The sequence below is a fragment of the Cygnus atratus genome, chromosome 17, assembly GCF_013377495.2.
Source record: "Cygnus atratus isolate AKBS03 ecotype Queensland, Australia chromosome 17, CAtr_DNAZoo_HiC_assembly, whole genome shotgun sequence".
Lineage (NCBI taxonomy): Eukaryota > Metazoa > Chordata > Aves > Anseriformes > Anatidae > Cygnus > Cygnus atratus.
The window spans coordinates 5,465,383-5,485,467 of record NC_066378.1 but is presented as its reverse complement, the minus strand read 5'-3'; the positions used below and the strand labels follow the sequence as shown (position 1 = coordinate 5,485,467).

General features: G+C 44.5%; 1 protein-coding gene across 1 annotated transcript; it reads left to right on the top strand.

The window, feature by feature from the left end:
- Nucleotides 1–6,629: 6,629 nt before the first annotated feature.
- On the top strand, nt 6,630–18,291 carry LOC118252883 (T-box-containing protein TBX6L). Its single transcript, XM_035556652.1, has 9 exons — nt 6,630–6,889; nt 11,328–11,472; nt 12,456–12,558; nt 13,012–13,176; nt 13,424–13,570; nt 14,099–14,169; nt 15,355–15,446; nt 16,714–16,906; nt 17,865–18,291. The coding sequence occupies exons 1-9, from the start codon at nt 6,874–6,876 to the stop codon at nt 18,289–18,291; spliced, it is 1,359 nt and encodes a 452-aa protein (XP_035412545.1). The 5' UTR covers nt 6,630–6,873.
- Nucleotides 18,292–20,085: the final 1,794 nt, after the last annotated feature.

Here is a 20,085-nt window from a genome sequence, read left to right as displayed (position 1 = left end):
TTTGTTAATACTAGAAGAACTGAGGAAAATTCTAGACGAGTTAGGGACTGCAGAAAAATGGCTAAGCGGAAGCTGTGTTTGATCATGTAACTTAATGTACATTTATGACAGCCTCATCCCCTTGCAGACTTGAGGAATCCGTGAAATCTGACAGGTGCTTTTTTCTGTTATTGGTGATGTAGAAGGTTTCTTACCTGAATCTTGCTATTGTGGACACCAGTATCATTTTGCTACCAGGGGATGAACAAGTTAAGTGAGAAAAAGTATGGTTCGGATTTTATCCAAGGACTTTCTGCTTAAAATGAGTAGATATTTCCAGCTTTTTGTTACTGGCTTCAGACTTTCCTACAGGTTATATGTGTTCCATCATAATGCTCTATATCAGCTTTCAAAAACAGTTTTGCGGGATGTATTGTGTGAATCTGTCTTGGCATTCACTTTGTTTTTATGGGAGATCCTATAAATAGCTCAGCTCAGGCTCTACAGGTTGGTTAGACATCCTGTGGGCTCAGTCCCCTTCTTCCTGTGAAGTGTGGGCAGAGTAGTGTGTAACCTGTGGCCATATAAATTGTTGTTATTTTTTAAGAATAGATAAATAATAATATAAAAGGGAAAAAATAAAAAATGCATTCATAAAATACCTTAGTAAAGTGAAACGTGGTTTGTTGTAAAATGCTGTGAATCAAAATCTTCTACATACAGTTTGTTCTGTTCTCTAATGCTTTCAGGTGCTGTTCATTATCTTTCTCAAAGTTCTCTACTCAGCTCTGTAGAGCTCACAAGTCTTTATTTTTAAATTCTAAAACCTTTAAATCTTCATTTTCATAAGCTCTTTGAAGACAGTCCCTTTGATAGGGAATTATACTCTGTTTACGGACTTCATGTTTTGATTAGAACCTTGCTATGATAAAAAGTGTATGAAAATTTTCTTAGGAATCTGATAGAACAAATCTGTGTTGGCAAACCAAAATGGTTTGCAAACTGACTTGAATCATTCAAGTCTGGCTTTTTATCTGTTAGTTTCTTCCCTTGATGAACAGTTGCACACCAACAGAAAGAATCCTTTGCAGAAACCAAAGCAGTATTACAGTGTATCTGCAATCTCAGAAGTCGAAAAAGTTCAGATACAAGCTTCTGGGCTTGGCCTGCCGCTTTTTCCTGTAAAGGTCAGCTTTTTAGCAGACTGCTGAAGCATTGTCAGCTGGCCTTCCATTCAGCACAATCCATTCTGCTCAGGATTTTTTCCTGATCTCAGTTCATGGTTAAATTGAACTGCCAGCAATTTTTAAGCTTTGCCTAATGCTTCTCTTTGTGTTTTGTGTCTCTTTGTCTGTGTGTGCGTGTGTATCTGTACAAAAATATTTCTGCATGGGTGTTAACCCAGAGCTGTTTGCTGCCTGTTTTCTAAGGCTGGTCCTTTATGCTACCTTGCAGGGACCCAGGTGTGCAGGGGCAGAGAGCCTTCCCCAGTGCAGGGGAGGACAGACAGCACTATGCCGCGTTGTGCTTCTGACACTTTCCTCTGCTGTGTGGCAAAGCTGTTCTTGTTGCCTCTGAGCTGTAAAGTCCTTCAAAAAAGGTAACTTTTGTGGATTAGAGTGGGACAGAGTGCTGAGCTGCGTCTGGGAGACACAATGGGTTGACAGGAAAACAGTGCACCTAACATCAGGAGTCTGTGAAAACTTGAAAGAGCTCTAGACAGAAATATTTTGCATTTGACTCTGGACTGTAGCCTTTGAGGCCAAAATCAGCCTTCAGTGTTAAGTGGCTGTTAAGTATTTCCCTTCTTGTCTCAATGCTAACTAACTGCTGGGAGAAGTGGGTGCATATTCCAGGAGAGCTGGGGAGGGCGGATGTGATAAAGGGGAGACAGAAGACCGTGTGCTTTTTAGTTCAGGAGCCACAGCTTTGTGGTCAGATACCTCAATCCACAAACCTGCGAGAGGAAAAGCCTCTGTTAAACTTCTAATGTACTGCTTTTCATTTGCATGGGCAACTTTCACATGTTCCCTTCCCCAAAAGGTCCCCGTCCCTGCTAAATGCAGCCTTTCTCAGGGTGGGCACAGATATGTGGCCAACCTCCCCAGCACACTGCACCTCAGTCCAGAGGCCCTGTTGTGAATTTAACATCGAGCTGTTACCAACAGGCCCTCTCCAACCAACTGTTTTGTTTTACCAAATGTGATTTTGCTTGCTGAGAGTGCCAGGAAAATTTTGAGGGTAACACAATTTGGGACTCAGCACGGGGCTTTCAGCCCTACAAAGGGCTGCCTTCGCTGGGGCCTTTGCATGGGTTCCAGTGTAGGAATGGCTGAATGCAAATGCACGTGTAACATGCCTTGAAGACAGCAGACAGCTTTTACCAGGAAAAAGCCATCCAACCCAGCTGCTTAAAGAAAAAAAAAAAGTACCATTTCCCACCATAAGAAGAAAATACTGTGCTATTGGAACTGCTGTAAGGAACCAGGAAGACACTGTTCCTTATGCCTACCACAACAGGAAATTTTAATTAATACTTTACCAGAGGATATTAAAACACTTTGCAGGCTTTTACTGTTCCTGTAGCCTCCCCATACAGAGACTGGCTTATAAACCTGCCTGACTTCAGACTGCCCATGCTGCCAGAGCCAGACCTCTCTATCCTGACGGACCCTGCTCAGTTCACTTAGTCAGCTCAGTGTCTGGCTGAAGTTGCACTCTTATTTCCTTATTTTCTGTATGGGATATTGGTCACTAACAAGGACAGGGAGAAGCATGCTTCAAGGCTAACACAGCTGTAGGAGTAATAGTTTTTTTGTTTGTTTGTTTGGTTGGTTTTTTTACTCTGGAAGAACATTTCTTTTCCCTACTGCCCTGGGTGTGCGTGGTCAGGCCCCATTTGCTCTGCAGCAGGCTGAGCCTATAGTTAAGGGACAGATTGGTGGGCTTTAAAGTTGACTGGAGAGTCTGAGGCTGCTTCATGTTTTTAATTAAGTATGAAAATATGTAGCTGACTATTTTTTTGATTTTGAGTCCTGTTAATGACACACTATCTTCCCATATTTTCAGTACTCATCCTATGCAGATGGCAGAGTACCCTTCGTAAAGAGTTGCCAAGATGCTCTGAGACCGTGGCCTACATGCACCTAGCAGGAATCTCCTAAGTGAGTTGCATTTAAATGGCAGAAAGGCAATCTTCATGTTTTAGAGGGGAGTATTTCTTAAATGCAGTTTACACGTCTTCGTGTTACTTTATCTGGCTTTACAAACTCAGGCAGACACCACTGTTTCACTTAAGCCCACCTTTATTAAAGCTGTTGTGATAATGCTTTCTCACAACAATGTGCACAGAGGGAAGCCTGAGGTGGCTGCATTGCTGTCTGCCATACCAGGGTGCTCATACAGATCAGCAAATGATCCAAGACTGGCTCATTCAAAAGATCGTTATTACTAATCTGGTTTCTGTTGCATTTCAGCAGTCTTCTCCCTGAGAGTAACTTCCATGCCTTGTGCTTGAGCTTGTTCTTAGGGCAGAATGGTGTCTGGAAATGTTGCTTGGATGGAGGTGGTGCATCCTGTGCAGCCACTTGCAGACTCAGATCCTGATAGCCAAAGCCTCCAGCTGACACACGTTATCTGCTCTTCTGTGGTCTGAGAGCCCTCATCATCAGCCAGAGATGGCAAAGTGATCACCCCGTCTCAAAGAGCTCTCAGTTCAGAAGGTAGGAGTGGGGGAGGGTGTGTGTGCTGGCCAGTTCCCTGCGGGGCCTGTTGAGTGTGAAGGGTTAAAGCTTCACGTGCGGGAGAAGTGCCAGAAAACATTTGCCTTACTACAAAACACAGAGGGGAATGTTTCTTTCTAATCACCTCCTCAAAGAGTTGCAAAGCAAAAAGCTCTTGACTTCTGCTTTTGTCATCATACGACCCCTCCCTTCTGTGCTGCCCTAGCTCATCCCCTTCAGCGTAGCAGGAGAGCCTACTGTTAGAGCTAGGCAAAGCAGGATTTTTACCTGCTGCTTGTAAATGAGCTTGGAGCAGAGCTGTGTATGTCACTGACTTACACATATCAGATCCACTCTCTCTCCCGTCCCTTTCCTCCCCCTATCCTCCGATTTGCCAGTGAATTGTTAGACACCAGCACGTTCACCTCTGATTTCCCAGCGAACTGCCCAGGGGGCTCTGAGGGCAGACAGACAGGAGGGTAATCTGCTACATCCCCCTTTTCTAGTGATGAATTTCATGAGGATTGCTCCTGTTAGCCACGCTTGCCAGGAATAGTAACAAATTCACTTTATTTTTTTTCACTTTTAAAACCTCTCCAGTGCAACTGGAATGGCTGGGAGAAAGCTAGTTGTTAACTAGTCATGCGTAATTAATGACTCCACCTTCCCCATCAATCAGCTGGGAAAAGCCAAAAGGATCTGAGTACTTGTAGCAAATGTGTGTTCTCTAGACATGCTGATTCGCAGTGTGCAAATGAAGTGGCAGCAGGAGACCATCTGATCCCCTTTCGTGGAAGAAGCAGTAAGTCATGATACACATCCCACGCTATTGTCAGGTGAAGAGTCTGAAATTCCCAGTGCTGCTGCTGCTGTTGTGCAGATTCTAACTGTGTGGGATGTTGATCCATCTCACTGCTAGCTTGAATATGACCCAATTTTTGTTCCATTTTCCTTTTTCAGATTCTCATTATGGTCGTCTTTTTTGCTTTTTGCAGTTAAACTACTAGCATTACAAAAGCAGGACACGGAGCAGATTTGATGCTGGCTTCCCTTTTGTAGCAGAGCAGAAAAGCATTTCTGCATCCTGGTCCATTTGTGTCTGGTAGTGGCTCTGCAAGTACAAGCAGAGGAGATTTGACCTTGATACCGTTTACAGCTGATCTTTTTCCTTCCAATATATTTTTCCACACGTGTAATAAATAATCTCCAGCTGAACTACAAGTTGATGTTACCCCACTACATGATAGCCTCTTCCTCAGTGGTACTGAGCCCCTAGTTCTGGATGCCCCCGAGTTAGCTGAGGGTGGTCTGCTGTGTTATCCAGTAGTTTTAAAGGGTTGTCAGGAAGGCTGGATGTGGTCCTTCAAAGTTGCCAGGAGCCAGTGGATCATCTCCTGCTATAAAATCCTCCTCAGGACTTATCAAACTCTCTAACCCCTTTCTTTTAGATGTTCTTCCTTGCCACAATAAACACTGGCCTTTCTTGCCCCCATCCCCCGCAGTACCAGAATGCCTAAAATTCAAAGTAATAGTGAAAAAGAGCCGGTCCCTCCTCTGATTAAATTCCTTTGTCCTCTTTGCATGGTGTTGCATTGCCTGCTCCAAAAGGCAGTAAAAGCAGAACTAAAGGCATGTTCTTCTATAGGAACTGACTGTAAATAAATTCAGAATGTTTTGCCTGTCAGACTAAAAATCCATATCCCGATAATGTCATTGACAAAATAAAAAGTGTTTGTTTTATTGGGAGCAAAACTAGACCATGAATCAGCTGCAGCCTTCCAGCAACGCTCTTTGAAATGAAGAACTCCTGAATTTGTTGTGCAGGATCCACCTCTGGCCCATCTAGACTGATGTCCTGCTTTTGACCTCCTCTTTTTGAACACCATCTCTGACCTGTAAATGTTAGTATAGCTGTTTCTGTACATGAATGCATAGAATTCCCTTCTTCACTGAGGTGTAGCTACTGGTTTGTGACCTGAAGCATGAGGCTTGATTGCTGTCTCTTAGCACTTGTAAGCACTTGTAAGTACAAAAGCTAATGGTCACACTTGCAGAATAAACTAATTAAGGGAAAACACTGAAGTCCTTCAGCTTGTGCACAGCCTTTCGTTCAGTAAGAGCAGGCCTAAATAAAACCAGTGCCTGTTCCACGCCTGAGACTTTTAGATCACTTGCACTAGTGCTGGAAGGTGCCAGCTGAAGGAGTTTGCTGCCAGGAAAACGATGTGCTAGCATAGCTGTGTCATTAAAGCAACTGCAGCTTTCAGTCACAAAGCTCAGCTGTAAAGGTATCATGTGCAGAGCAGCCTCAGCTATGAACCTGAGAACGTCTGATGCAGCGGTGAGGACCATGCCAAAAAAAACCGCAATACAACAGGAAAATGAACTGTGCAGTTAAAGTCTGTGAATGGAGAGGTTGGTTAGGTAGGTAACACTGTACCATCAACTGCATTTCTGTGAGTGGAGAAGATATCTTTTGGTAAACGTATACGTTATCGCAGTATCCCAGATTTGAGCTGGGATAAAACTCTCAAAACTCAAGTTTTCCACAGACTGTTAATCACTCGCTTGGGGAATAAACAGCTCAATACAGTCCTGATTCTGATACCAGAAATCAACAGTAAAGTGATTCTGTGCTTGGAGATGAAAATTATATCAAATCCTTGGAATGGCCAGGAAAATTATATCAAATCATTGGAATAGCCTTAAAATATTTAAGGTTTTATTTTGTAGGTAAGTCTTTAACTAATATTTTTGGTTTTGTCTCTATTTGTTTAAAAGTGCGTTAGCAGTAAATCAAGGTGCATTTCCCCTGTAGGGTTTCCTGTATGTCAAAGCCATGTTAATTCTCTTTGATTTTCTTCCCTTAGCCCCAGCCATTGCTGCAGATCCTTCCTCTCTTTGTCCCTTTGGACATCAAAGGATTGCAAGGGGACAGCCCTGGCGAGAAGCTCCTCCCTGCTCATTAGCCTCCATAAAACAGGAACTCACCTTGGCTAGCTGTGCTTGGAGTCCCATCTTCATCTCAGTCACTCTTGACACTGGATCTCAGATGGAAGGGCTTTTGCGTGCTGCAGGAAATCAGACCTGCTTTTGAACTGGACTATTTGGGCTCCCTTTTTAAGGACTCTGGTGGCTGAGCAACTTCATAGACTCCACAGTACATGGAAAAATGCAAGTTTTATCAGGTAGGTAAAGGACTCCCTCCTATTCCCTATTGCGCAGAAAGATCCTAGAGATATGCCAAGAATGCACAATAATTTTAGAAAGAGAACAAGCCAACCTGAAGGGATACCAGTGTTTATAGTATGTGTGTGGCTAGAGATAATTTCTAAATTTTGTTGTAGGAACAGATGAGCAATTGCAGTTTTGAGTGTTCTCTGTGAGCTGTGGAAGATCTTTTGCAAAGGTAGCAGAGCTTCACTCCTGGTTTTGCCCCAAACTCCCTTATCTGGATCACCTTGTGCAATGTGATCATTCACTGAAGGTGTTATTTGCATGTTGTCTGAAAAGTAGCATGATGAGTTCCTTTGGGTTTGAAGGCCATAGAAGGTTTGGAAATATTTCATATATTGCTGATAGTTCAGATGCAAACTGTCTGTTTTGCCTGCCCCTATCTTTTTTCTGCCCTTTGAAAATATAAACTCCAAGCAGACATACCCCCCAACTTCTACCAGCGTTTTATGCCCAAACACAGCGGTGTTTTTTTTTTTTTTTCATTTCCATAGGGTTTTATTTATGGTTTTCTTCATCAGTCCTTCTTACAGCAAGTTATTAACCTCTTTATTAACCTCTGTGTGGGGCATGATCAGTTGGACACAATGGCAGATAATGCATTGGAAAACTAAAGACCAGTCCAGGGGCACTGCATGTGTCAGTATAACTGAAACCCAGCTTTAGTCCCATGTTTTCCTCTGCATTGGTAGGAAACGACTCTTTACCTAGTTTAGGTATGCAGTTCACCTACCCGTTAGAGGTGGCTGGGTATTCTCACCTTCTTTTCTCTACCGCTGTAATGTGTTGTTTCATAAGCAAAATACATTTATGATGACTTCCAACTTCACCATTGTTTTGGGGTTTTTATAAAGCCATCCATAGGGTGCTGATCTGATTCATACTGATTTCTGTCACATCAAGAGAACTTTGGCTTATGCAAAAGCGCGAAAATGAAAATCACCCATTTCAGTATTTTATTATGTTAAGGATTTCAACTCTTTCAGAAGTCATCTTATTTTCTTATTGCATTGTTTATGATGTATGACCCTACACAGCAGAAATATGACTGCGTGCATTTGAGAGGTGAAGCCATTGCACTTGTAGAAACACAGTCCTTTCGTTAGTGCCAAAAAAGCTTTGTGGCTCCAAGAAGTGAGGTTTCTTCCAGGTGTTCCTACTGGCATATATAAGGTCAGAAAACATGGGTTTCATGGGTTATTGGCAAAATTAATTTATCAGATAGCTTTTTATACTGATGTGTGTCTCTTCCCTGTGAACGCTAGATAGCTGTTAGCATGAGACTTTGCTGAGAATAAAACAGAAACAAATGTAATAATAACCACTTTTGATAAAGATAAGAAACGCACCTTTTGCCTGGTTGGAGTTTCCCACTATTGCAAACCCTAGCCTGTATTTATGGGAAGTCTGCAACAGATTTTCTGAAATCATATAATTGTCTCAGTAATTGACAATTAATTAAGGGGCTGCTTTCAGTGAGTGGATTAATCTCCAGCATCTTCTGTTCAAAGATCTTTGTTCCTTTCCCTCCAAGCATTACAGAATTTACTCTCATTTCCCTTTCTCTCCTTTCCATCTCCAAGATAGGAAAAAGATACGTACAGCCTAATCTAGACACAAACCAAAGCACAAACTGGTCTTGTTTGTATAAGGGCTTTAAAATCAAGCACGGAATAGAATGAAGATCTCTTAATTTTCAGTGCTGGCCTTTATCATAGCAGCTCTACACCTTCATATTGGCATATGTTTCAAAAAGCACTGTGTGTGGTAATAGTACGGTAATAGTAATGAATAGTTTTAAAGTAGTTTGGAACTAAAATTCTTGGAAGATGTTTAAGTCTCTTTCAAGTAATCCTTAAAACCTAAGTTATGCAGAAGAGGAAACATCAGAAGTACAGACCTAACAAATCCAGTGCAGTGCTTGGATGCCCTGCCACAAAGCTCCTTGTGGTGTAGTTCCAACACACAGGCATCTTTGTGGGGAAGACGTGAGCGTGAGTCTTGACACTAGTTGGATGGGCACAAACTAGGAGTGAATTTGCAAGCCAGCCTTTGGCTCTGCAAAACACATCTGAAATAGATCCTACAAATGGATCCACCACTGCAGAATCCCTGTGAAGCTGATTGCACATGACTTTGTTGTCAGCAGTGAGGGTCTATTAGAAGGCTCAATTATTGCCGTGGTCCAGATCCACATTGAAGCTGTAAATATCCTGTTTCTCAGCCTCTGACTGGGCACACAAAAGCTGTGACAAGAAGAACATTAACGACATTTTGAAGTCTTTGCTGCAATGTTTATTGTATGTGCAGCTCTTTCTCCCTGTCACTCATACAGGTGTGTTGTGGAATCATTTTGGTAAAAACAGATTATAACATCTGCCTTTGATTTTTAATTCAGTACTGAACTCCTTTTACTTTCATTCTTTTTGATTTCATTGTTGGAAGTCTCTCAGTAAGGACTCCTGAGATCTCCCTTGTTGTAGTCTCATTTAATGGCATTGGAATTTGCTTACAAAAATGTTAATTGTAAAATTCATTTGGGGGAAGGAGTGAGCATCTGTCGAGCTAATCAAAATCTGTTTGCATGTATTTGTGACTGGATGACTCCTGTGGGAAATCAGCCCAATTTTATTGTAACTCCTTTTGATACATGTGCTGCACTGAGCTACCGAATGCATAGTCTCATGGCAGCTTTCATGTCTCTGCAAGAGGATATGAGGGAAGCTTTAGTAGGAAGATGTTAACAGGCTAATCTTAGTGAGCAAACTAGGTGTCACTTCTTAGCCAGTTCATTAATGTTGGATCAAAGCAGAAAAAAGGGTAAAGTTTTTTTGTTTTTTTTTAAATGTCTAAAGACCTTTACAAACTGGCAGAATTATGTTTAAACGTTTCTTAATTCCTAATATAGTGGGAAGAAGCCCTTAGGCTTGCATCGGGTTGTTTTTGTGGAAATATGTCACTTTGTGAAAGAAGCTGTTTTTTCTGGAGGTAGTTGCCTAATTTTCATGCTTATTCTTTTAAAGATATTACCCAGGAAAACTGTAACAAGGTGATAAAATCCCTTATTTCTGATATGCTGTGAATAAAATCTAATCGAGGTTAAGAGGCAGAAAAATCTCCCTTCTAAACAAATAGCCACGGCTGGTAACACAACACCCAGAAAGGGTGGCCTGCCCTCATTAAACTGAGGACAGTGCTGCGGCTGTGAGCACCCTCTGAGTCAAGCAGACTTACTGATACGTTCTTCGTACACAGAGCAGTGTTAGCAAAGCCTTGCTGGCTTTGAAATCAGTCCACCAGCAGCTACACCAGGCCACACAAACTAAATCTTTTTCTGCCCAAGCTTTTCACTATGGCCGCAGTGATCTTGTGTGTGTTACATTAGCTTTATGTTAAGAGCTCCTATGGAAGGTTTTTAATCCAAACAGCATTGCAGAGGAGGTAGGTACGGCAGCACTGAAGTTTCTCTGGGGTAGTTTTCCCTTCCCCAGGAGCATGATTAGTCCTCTGCCTGTAAAAGAAAGTGCAGTCTTGTTGCCAACAGCTCTCCTGACATGCCAGGGTATGCTACTGAAGAGAGCACCTTCTGCTGCCGTCACAGGCATCTCAGTGGTCTCCATCTCCATGTCCAGTTCAGACCAGCCATCCTTTTTTTGGGAATATTCCCTGGTCCAGCTCCGTCTCCTCCCTTTCCTGTCTCCACTTACATCTCGATCTCCTGTCTATCCCTTTGTAGTCCTCTGGAGTCATTTTTCACCTCTACTACCGAATATCTGTTGTTTTCTCCCACTGCTACAGTTAAAATATTTCCAATCCTTTTTTATTCTCTTGGTAAAGTGTTTTGTCCAGTACAGGAATAAAAGTAGATTGTGGCTACCTAGCAGTCAGAGTTGTGGAATAAAGGATATCAAGTTCAATTTGTTCAACACACAGATCTTTACAAAAGGACTTATCAGCTAAAATCAAACCTGTTGAATAAGCCTTTATGCCTTCTGAGTCTACTAAGTAACAACAACAACAAAAAAAAACCTTGGAAGGAAGATAATGGATTTTCTTTAAGAGGTTTATTGTGGCACAGACTACCTAGCTCTTGGCAGCACCTGGACCTTTCCTGGATAAAATCACAACATTCAGCTACCTGAGCTAAACCAGGGCTGTGCACTGTGCACTGATTTGGAGCTGAGAAGTTTTTGGGCTAGGCAGGAGGAGTGAGTGGCCAGATGTAGAGCCCATCTGTTACAACAGCATGTGAAATTTGGTAGCTGTGAGTACAGGTACTGGGAGGCTGACTTGGGTGCTGCTTCTCAGGAGTCCTGCCTCGGAGCAGGAGAGGCTGCTTTGTGCCAGCTCCCCTCCTGCCTGTCTGAAGTTACTGTTTTCTCTCCCTCCTAGACGTGAAAGCGCCATGTGACGCACTTCCTTCCCCCAGCCTGGAGCCCTACCCGCAGAGCTCCATTGTGGTCACCCTGGAGGACATGGGGCTCTGGATGAAGTTTCATCAGATAGGAACTGAGATGATCATCACCAAATCTGGCAGGTGAGGGGAACAGGACAGCTGCCTGCACCACACCCTTCCAATCTGTTTGCAAAACTCTGAGCACTCTTTTTTTGCATGGTGGCTCTTAAACTGTTAGCCAGTTATGCACATCTCCCTGCCTCTGGCAGAAGGCTTGTGTTTTCAGGATGTCCTAGAGGGCCAAGCTGCGAAGTGCAAAAGGTCACTGTGGGACTGATGTGTTGTGAAATCTTCTCTGCTCTTATCTCAGTACTTAACACTGATGTTCTTCCTGTTGCTGGGAGGTTGCTCTGGAAAGTGCCCTGAACTTCCTTCGCCTCCATTGCGGGCAGGAGCAGATGAGCAGTAAATACCTGGGTTTGATTCTGCAAGTGCAGATGAGAACGTGGCATAGAATGGTAATGATCTGTGCAGGCAGGCTACTCTAAAATTCAAATTCGAGTCACGTGTTGGGGAGCTTGCAGTGAAGGAATATGAAATTGTAATGCATTATGTCAGCTGCTGTGAGCTAAAGCAATCCCTTTGGGTACGGAGGTAGGTGTTGAAGCTTTTTTGCAAAGTCAGAAGATAAAAGTGGTGTGGTAGAGAATACTGGAACAGAAAGCTAGATCTGTTCTCAGATGAGCACAACCCATGCTAGAAAATCCTTTAATCTGTGCTCCAGGTCTGCGCTAGCTGCATAAAGCTGGGAACTACATGCAAATTCCAAATGCTTTCTTTAAGTTTTCCACTGTTGCATTACAGGAGTCAGAAGAACAAAAGCAATAACCATGTCAGGCCATCAGAGACTGCTGCCCTCTTAGTGCCTGTTCCACCTAAACCCACAGGATTAGACAATCAATACATCAATAAGATAGTAAAAATGTTCAGTAGCTGGCCTGTAGAAATACTGCTACCAGAACTTTGCACAGCAGTGAGTAAACGTGACCTGCTGCTTGAGTAGATCATGAAACTATCCACTTTATACAGAAATCCTTATACTGTATATTTAATTTCTCCTTCAGACGCATGTTTCCACAATGCAAAATCAAAGTCTCTGGCTTAATCCCATATGCCAAGTACCTCATGCTGGTAGATTTTGTGCCAGTGGACAACTTCAGGTACAAGGTAAGTACTTTAAATGATAGAAGTTATACTTTTCTTCCATCTTTGTTTGAAACAGATTAATCTTTATGCTTCACTGTCCAGGCTGATAAATAAATTGTCTTGGACAAAGTTCAGAAGTAATTGGTGGATTTTATGCCTCTCTGCAGTTATTTGTCACTTTTGCTTGGGGAGCAGCTGGAAATGTAACTAATCTTCATTGTAAGCAGTACTATTTTGATCATGATTAATGTCAGACTTCTCTGACAACCACTGGGAGAAGGGGAGGAAAAATGAGGCCTAAACTTGGAGCTGTTTTGGTAACACGATCATGGCTCATGAGAGAAAATCTGCTACTTGTCAGGACTGCCTGCCTCAGAGGAATCCACTAAATGATACAGTGAAGCAAAGTTGCCGGGGCTCCTTATAACAAAAGTAGGTTTTTTAAGGTCTAGATTTCTATCTTTCCCTTCACAGTGGAATAAAGATCAGTGGGAAGTTGCTGGAAAAGCAGAGCCCCAGCTCCCTTGTCGCACCTATGTCCACCCAGATTCCCCAGCTCCTGGCAGCCACTGGATGAAAGAACCTGTCTCCTTCCAAAAACTGAAGCTCACCAACAACACTCTGGATCAACATGGGCACGTAGGTTGCAGCTGGCCTTTGTGCCATGCTCTCTTGGAATTCATTGCAGATAGATGTTAAGTGAAATGAGGTGTGTGAGAAATTATATCATGTGGAAATTAAAAGATATCCAAGGGCCCTCTCTTCCTTCCTCAGCCTGGCCCTTATGCTCTCTTAACTACCTGCTAAGGAAGGTTTTAGTCTGTACTGTCTAGGTGAACAGTCCCAGGTTGCACATGGAAACCTTCTCCTTTTGTCTCTGCGCCAGATCATCCTCCACTCCATGCACCGTTACAAGCCTCGCTTCCACATTGTGCAGGCAGATGACCTCTTCAGTGTCCGCTGGAGCATCTTCCAAGTCTTCAGCTTCCCTGAGACTGTCTTCACTTCTGTTACTGCCTACCAGAATGAGCAGGTACAGTGTGCAAGTCCTTTGACACATTGCTAAATATTCTGTCTTTAGAAATCATGTAGAGGAAGATGTCTCGTTCAGAGCTAGTTACCCTGGGTGCCTGTGATGTACAGGGGAAAGAAATCGGCATGTTATTGTTCTTGTAGAAAACATCTACTTGGGGATTAGATGAATCATGCACATTAATTGTGTTAAGTGCCCTGTTAGTGATTAACAGAATCCCAAATGCAGTAAAAAGTACAGACAAAAGTCCAGATATAGGTACTGGCCCTGTATATTTGTCTGGTCAGATGAATACCACTCAAATTCCCACTGATCCTGTGAAAGCCACTTTTCTCTCTGTCTCACTTCCTAATTAATAGATTGAACTGCTGGGAGAGCTCAGATGCTGTGGCAAGGGCATCCCCCAAACACCCACCCCTGCCCTTCTTCCCCCAAAACCGGTTGTGATAAATACTGAGGTGAAGGTCTTGAAATAATAATGAGCCCAACCAGTTACCACAATACCGAATCTTGGTCCTTTATTTTAAGATCACAAAGCTGAAAATTGACAACAATCCATTTGCTAAAGGTTTCCGGGAGCATGGGAAGAACACTCGAAGGTAAGCTGGTTTTTCCATCTTGATTTATGTATAACCAGAGTTTACTTGTGAATTCTACCCTAGTCCACAGAGCAAAGTATACCAGATAGTTCTGCAGAGCATTTTGCTCTGGACATTGCATTTAGCCATATCTGGGAATGATGCTGCATAGAAGCCACCCAAGAGACTTGGGGAATGGGAGGAAATAAAGGATTTCCTACAGAAATGTGTGAAATGTGACAGATTTGATACCTACATTGCCTTGTAGTTTGGATCTAGACTGAAATCTGACATGTGAATAGCAGTGATAAAGGTAAAGGGAGTCCACAGTAGATTGTTCTTTCCCTGTGAGATCAGCTGGCTTCTGACATTTGAAGGCTCTCACATCTCCTTTCCTCCGTTGTGGAAAAGTGTGTCTTCCAGCAGGAAATTTTGTCTGCAAGAGGGAAGTCGAATACCAATACAAGTGAGGTCTTCTCTCTGGTCTGAACGCAGCCAGTGGACGAGAATTTAAAGAAATAAGTAATCTTAAATGTACCCCATAAACTGGTAATAAAGAGGGAAAAAATGTTTGTTTGTTTTTTTTTTTCCAAGCCGAAAATGGTATGAAAATTTCTGAGATTTTGTTTTATTTTATGCCTAAAAAACCCCACCTTATTTCCTGGAGAAAAAGGCCCAATCTGACTCTTGTTACTTAACCTTCAAAACTGTCAGAGATGTTCTTTCTCCTCATAATAGGATCATTTCTGACTAAGCTTAGATTCATTTTCCATTTAGCAAAAAGGCTGCTTTTAAGCAAAACACCCACCCTACTATACGCATGTATAGTATGTGTATCCAACACTGGAGTACGCTTACAAACTCATTGCAAAAAACCTGATGAGGTTTCCACTCTGATTTTGCCTTTCGTACAAGCATGAAGGGAGCGGCAACCCCTTTACTGATTTACCCCCAGTATCCTGTGGGGCAAGAGCTCTCCCTGGAAGCTCGTGCTTGTGGCAGGCAGCATAACTCTGTAATTCAACTGTGGCAAACATTCCCCATGGATCTGTCAGGTTGCTTTGTGAGAAGAAATGTAACATGCAGAACATCAGAGAGGTTCATCCCATCTTTTTGTCTTCTTAGGCCTTTGTCCAGCATCCCTTGTGTATTTATCTAGGTAGAAAACTAACTACAAACTACTCCCGTGCACTGTTCCCTTCCCAGGGAAGGACGAGCCAAATCTCAGAAGCCCAGTCCAGCCAAGGGCCAGAAGAGGAAGCTGCCTGAGGAAAAGGAGTCCGGTGCTGAGGAACGTGGTAATCTTGATAACAACAAACCCAGAGTCAGTCCCAAACACTGCCTAGGCCACAGGAAGGAAGCCAGGCAGTGACATAGCTCTGCTGTGTCTGTTGTCTGGGGAGAGTGGCCTGGGCAGGGCCCCTAAAGGGTGTTGCATACGGCTTTGCAGAGCTGGAAAATGGTGTTAATTCCCTAATTCAGGGAGGTCAGCCAGGAATAAGGAATGACTGAGGCGGCAGCTTGAATAAGTAGGGAGAAGTGTGAGACAGGACCAGTGCATCCCTGTTTAAAGAAGGTTTTGCTTTATGCAGGCGAGAAGGAAGCGGTGCAGCCCGCTCTTCCAACACTGCATTTTCTGACATGATGCTTCCAGCATGCAGAGAGCGCACTGCTTGCCCCTGCCCATGGCTGGTGGCCCTGGAGGGAAGCCCCAGCACAGAAGTTTGGGTTCAGCTGCTTAAGATTTCTGATGCTTGCTTATGCTTTTAAATCGTAATCCTTGAAGGGCACCCACTTTGCACCCATGACGACAGCCAGGAAAAGCAGCTCAGAGAGATGTCTTTTAGTAGAATGAGCCAACAAATGATGACTGATGATCCTTTGTGAGGCCTTTCCCTCTCTTAATTTCTGACTGATATCCCCGCACACACATTCAGTTTGTCTGTGTCAGGATGAGGAAGGGATTAGGAAGTCTTCTGACTCTGTGTATTGTCCACAGGAGCCTGCTCACATGTCACTTGGCATTAGTGACTGCTCATCAGCTCTCCATGCACCAGCCTCCCAGCCATGCTTTGTGACCGCATGTGATCAAAGGCTGTGCTTTCAAAACATTTTCGTATTAACAGTGATGCCAGCTTGCAGTGTCGCCCATGGCTTTCTTCTGCCTATCTGCCTTGGTTCTTGTCTGTGCACTTGTGCCAGCACTGCTGCTTGTACAGCTGGGTTGTGATGCAGATGGGGGAACTGATACCATTTAGAAATAATCTTTACTCTTTTTGTTAGGTTATTTTTAAGCGTGATCATTCTATGTTCCAGTTCACAGTGCTGCTTGCAGTGGCACAGCTAGGGAGAGGGGACAGGGAAGGACTGAACACCACAGTGTAAGGACAGAAAAAAGCAGCAAAGGGCTAGTTCCTTAAGGCAGTATGACTGCAGAAGAGGTAATAGTGTGTTTCCTTTCACCATCCTGCAATTAATTCCACTGCTAATAAACTGTTGTGAGCTCTGGCTCTCTCTTCTCCTTTCTCATTTTTCCCCATTCTTTCTTTCCCCACTGTGAGTCAGATTTTGAGAAAGACGAGAATGTGGATGTGAAGGAAGAGAGTAACCCCATCGCAGTTAGCAGCGGCTACCCCTTCTGGATCTCAGAGCAGAACGGCAGCCATGCCTTTACTGCAGCATCACCGGTGCCGGCCGACCAGAGGGAGGGTCCAGCCAGAGAGCAGCAAGTGCCTACACCATCCTACCAGACATACCGGTAAGTCCCATCTCTCAGTGCTCATGTCCAAAGGCACCCTTAAACTGATGGGAGGCCTCCTCTTCTACAGGGTATTTCCTAAGAAAAACAGCCAGTGTGAGTGAGGAAGGATATCTTTCTTTTGCATGCCATGCTTGGGTGATAGGTACTCAATCAGCATGGAGACATCTCTGTAACAAAGCTTTTCTGTATTATGTCTAACCCACTGCTTCTGGGCATGCTCATGTCTTAGTAGTGCTCTTTATTTCCCTGTCCTGAAATGTTTTCCCAGTTAACTTCGCGTACCACAGAACTTGCCTGTCCTTTGGCAGAAGTGTGTTGGAGGAGTGGCAGGACTCCAGAGATGTTTCCCTCCTCCTTACCATTGCAAATTCAGACATGAGTTATAGTGAGCCCGAGCTAGAACTTAGCCAGAGCCAGGGCATGCTGAGTTTACCTCCTCTGGCACTTAGTTTCTCTGTGTGGGTGACAGCAGAGCTTGGGCTAAAATCCACGTTAACAATAAGACAAAGCGGTAGGTGAGGCTGTACCTGCGTGGGAGAGTTCATGTGCAGTCAGCCAACATGTGAAGGTGGAGAGTGACTGCACTGACGCTCCTCTGCCCCCTTCTGATACGCAGTGTGTGTAAGTGCATTGGAGAACAAGATGGCTCACTTTGCTTTCATGCAAGTATCTTCACGTGGGAAATCATTGTGAAATAGCTGACACATTGCACATTCCCACTGCGGGTCAAGGCTTCTGGAAACAAGGCACATGGAGGGAGTAAGAAGCCTGTACAGAGCCAAATGATTCTTGTAGACATGCTTGTTTTGAATGGACAGCGGATGTTTGAAACAGTGAGGAGCAGAGGGCATGCTAAGGGCTTGCCCTGCCTTTCCCTGGGGAATCTCTGTGGGTTTTCAGTGGTTTTCCGCTGCGGTAGGTTTGACTTGCTCTTCTCTCTGCCCTTGGGGCTCAGGTTCCATGAAGCTGGGGACAGCCAGCAGCTTCCCGCCCGCGACGTCGCCGCCTTGAATGACTTCCGAGCAAGGTGCCACCCTTTGGATCTTGCCACAGTGCCTGAGCACGACTCCAAACAGCTCCCAGAGGGCTTCACCAACCTGCCTCCGCTCCCCCCACCTCTGCCCCCTCCCCAGGACTATACAGGAGTGGTGAACATGGCTCTGGACTCGGTGGGGAAACCTGGAGCCCGAGCGCCCATGTACAGTCCGTACAGCACTGAGCAAGGCCTTGGCCAGTGGATGGTGCCCTCCCACAGCCAGTACAGGGCAATGAGCTACTCGGCCTTCTCCACAGATTACAACACACAGGGGGCTTCAGGACATGCCCACGGGACCATGGCAGAGTGGAGCCAGTACCCGCTGTTCCCCTATGCCTGCTGGTGAGCAGAGAAGAACCTTCCCCATGAAAAGACAAAAAGAAAATTGTAAATGAGGACAAATTTGCTCTGGGGTGGTAACCTTGAAGCCTTGTCTACACTAAGCAAAGAGGCATTGCCGTACATGGGAGCATGGGACACCTTCAATTCCTTGTCTCCTTGCACAACAGCCCTCGTGGTATTTCACAAGCAGCAGCAAAACTGCTTGCTACCCCAGCTATGTCAGTGCACGTCTGGATGAATCAGTGTGTTCTGCATTGTTTGTTTCCAACAGGAGTAGCACACAAACTGTAAGAGCAGTAGTTAAAGAGCTGCCAAACCCTGTCCCAGTCTGCGTTTGCATCTTGCATGTGGCAGTTTCCAAAATCCCGTCTTCCCAGGAAAGTCAGTGCAAGGAGATGGGGGCTGAGGAGTTTCAGTAAGCCTTTCAGGTGGCCAAGAAGCTGTAGAAGATATTTGCGAAGACATGCAAAAAATGCAATCCCAGTGACCCCTTGAGCAGTTTCCTCACTTAGTATAGTCAAACTAAAGCTAGAGTCTTGCCTTTTTTTCCAGGAGCATATAACGGTAAAATATGCAGTGAAATTGCAGGTCATGCAGGCAGGGAAGAGTTTGTCCTCTGCAAGAGAACCGGCAGCAAGGCTCTGTGTTGTGTCTGCATGTCCCTCATGCCCACCCCTCTTCTGTCACCCCTAGATTCGAGGTTAGTGAAATACTTTTCCTTCTGCTGGTGGTGGAGGGAGGTTGTTCATAGAATTTGGGGCTGCTCCAGGGGTCTCCAAAGGCCTGTGCTTGGCAGGAATAGGGCCCTCAGCAGTGGTGCTGGCTGTGTCACTCTGACCTCTTCCTTTCGAGGGAAAGGAAGTCTTTCGCTGTGAACTTCTTCCTTCCTCCACCCCCTGCCACCCCTGGGGAATATAATTTATAGCTGTTGTTACTGTGCTATGGTACAAGAAAGCTTTGTCAGAAGACGCTCCTGACCAGCCTGGCGCTGTTCATCGCCCACATCCTTTAGCACGGTGAATGTGCCATAGGCATGGAGCTACGTGCTGCGCTGCTCTCTGCCCTGCTGGTGAGCTCAGCGCCTCCCAGGCTGGTCGGTGCAGTCCTCTTGCTGCTGCTAAGGTGCCTGTAGGGATCTGCTTCCATATCTAGTCAGTCGTCAGCGCTTTCACCTTCCTTATCTCTGGTCCCAACTCCTGGAGGAGCTGTTCTGTCCGTGAGCAGCCTGCACGCTGCCTTGCACAGAGGATTTTTGTCCTCGTGTTTGAAGGGAGAAGTCTCTGCTTGCCCAAGCAGCCCTGGTGGTGAGTGGGGTCTTGTTTGAGACAGGCTCTTTGCTTCTCAGAGAGGATAGATGCATTCCTTGTTGTTATTTAGGGAATATTTTCTTGTAACACTTGAAATAAACTGCTTTGTGGTCTGTAGCCGTCAGTAGGCAGTGAGGTGTGTCCTTTAGTCTGTTTGCCAGATGGCGTTTTCTGTGTGTGCATGTAGCAAGACGTTGTCTCTGAGCAGACCAGGGCAGGTTCGTGACCAGTGGTGCATCAGGCCCGGTGTGTGTATTCACTGGGAAGGGCTGTGTGCTGCTCTGCCCAGGCACCAGGCCAGCGCTGTGTGTGCGCATAGTGTAGAGGTGTTAAACTGTGTTTATTATTGTTAAAATGACTTTGAAAAGTAGCCCTATGTATTTGTGAAACTCAGCTCCAATGACTACTTCCTTATTTAAATAGTATATTGCTAACCGGCTTTGCACCACAATTATATGTACAGAGCAGCCAAATACTTCCCCTCAGCCTCA

Coding starts and splice junctions, on each gene's coding strand:
- LOC118252883 (XM_035556652.1), top strand. Junction 11,473..12,455: donor ATCATCACCAAATCTGGCAG/GTGAGGGGAACA, acceptor TTTCTCCTTCAG/ACGCATGTTTCCACAATGCA. Junction 12,559..13,011: donor TGGACAACTTCAGGTACAAG/GTAAGTACTTTA, acceptor TTCCCTTCACAG/TGGAATAAAGATCAGTGGGA.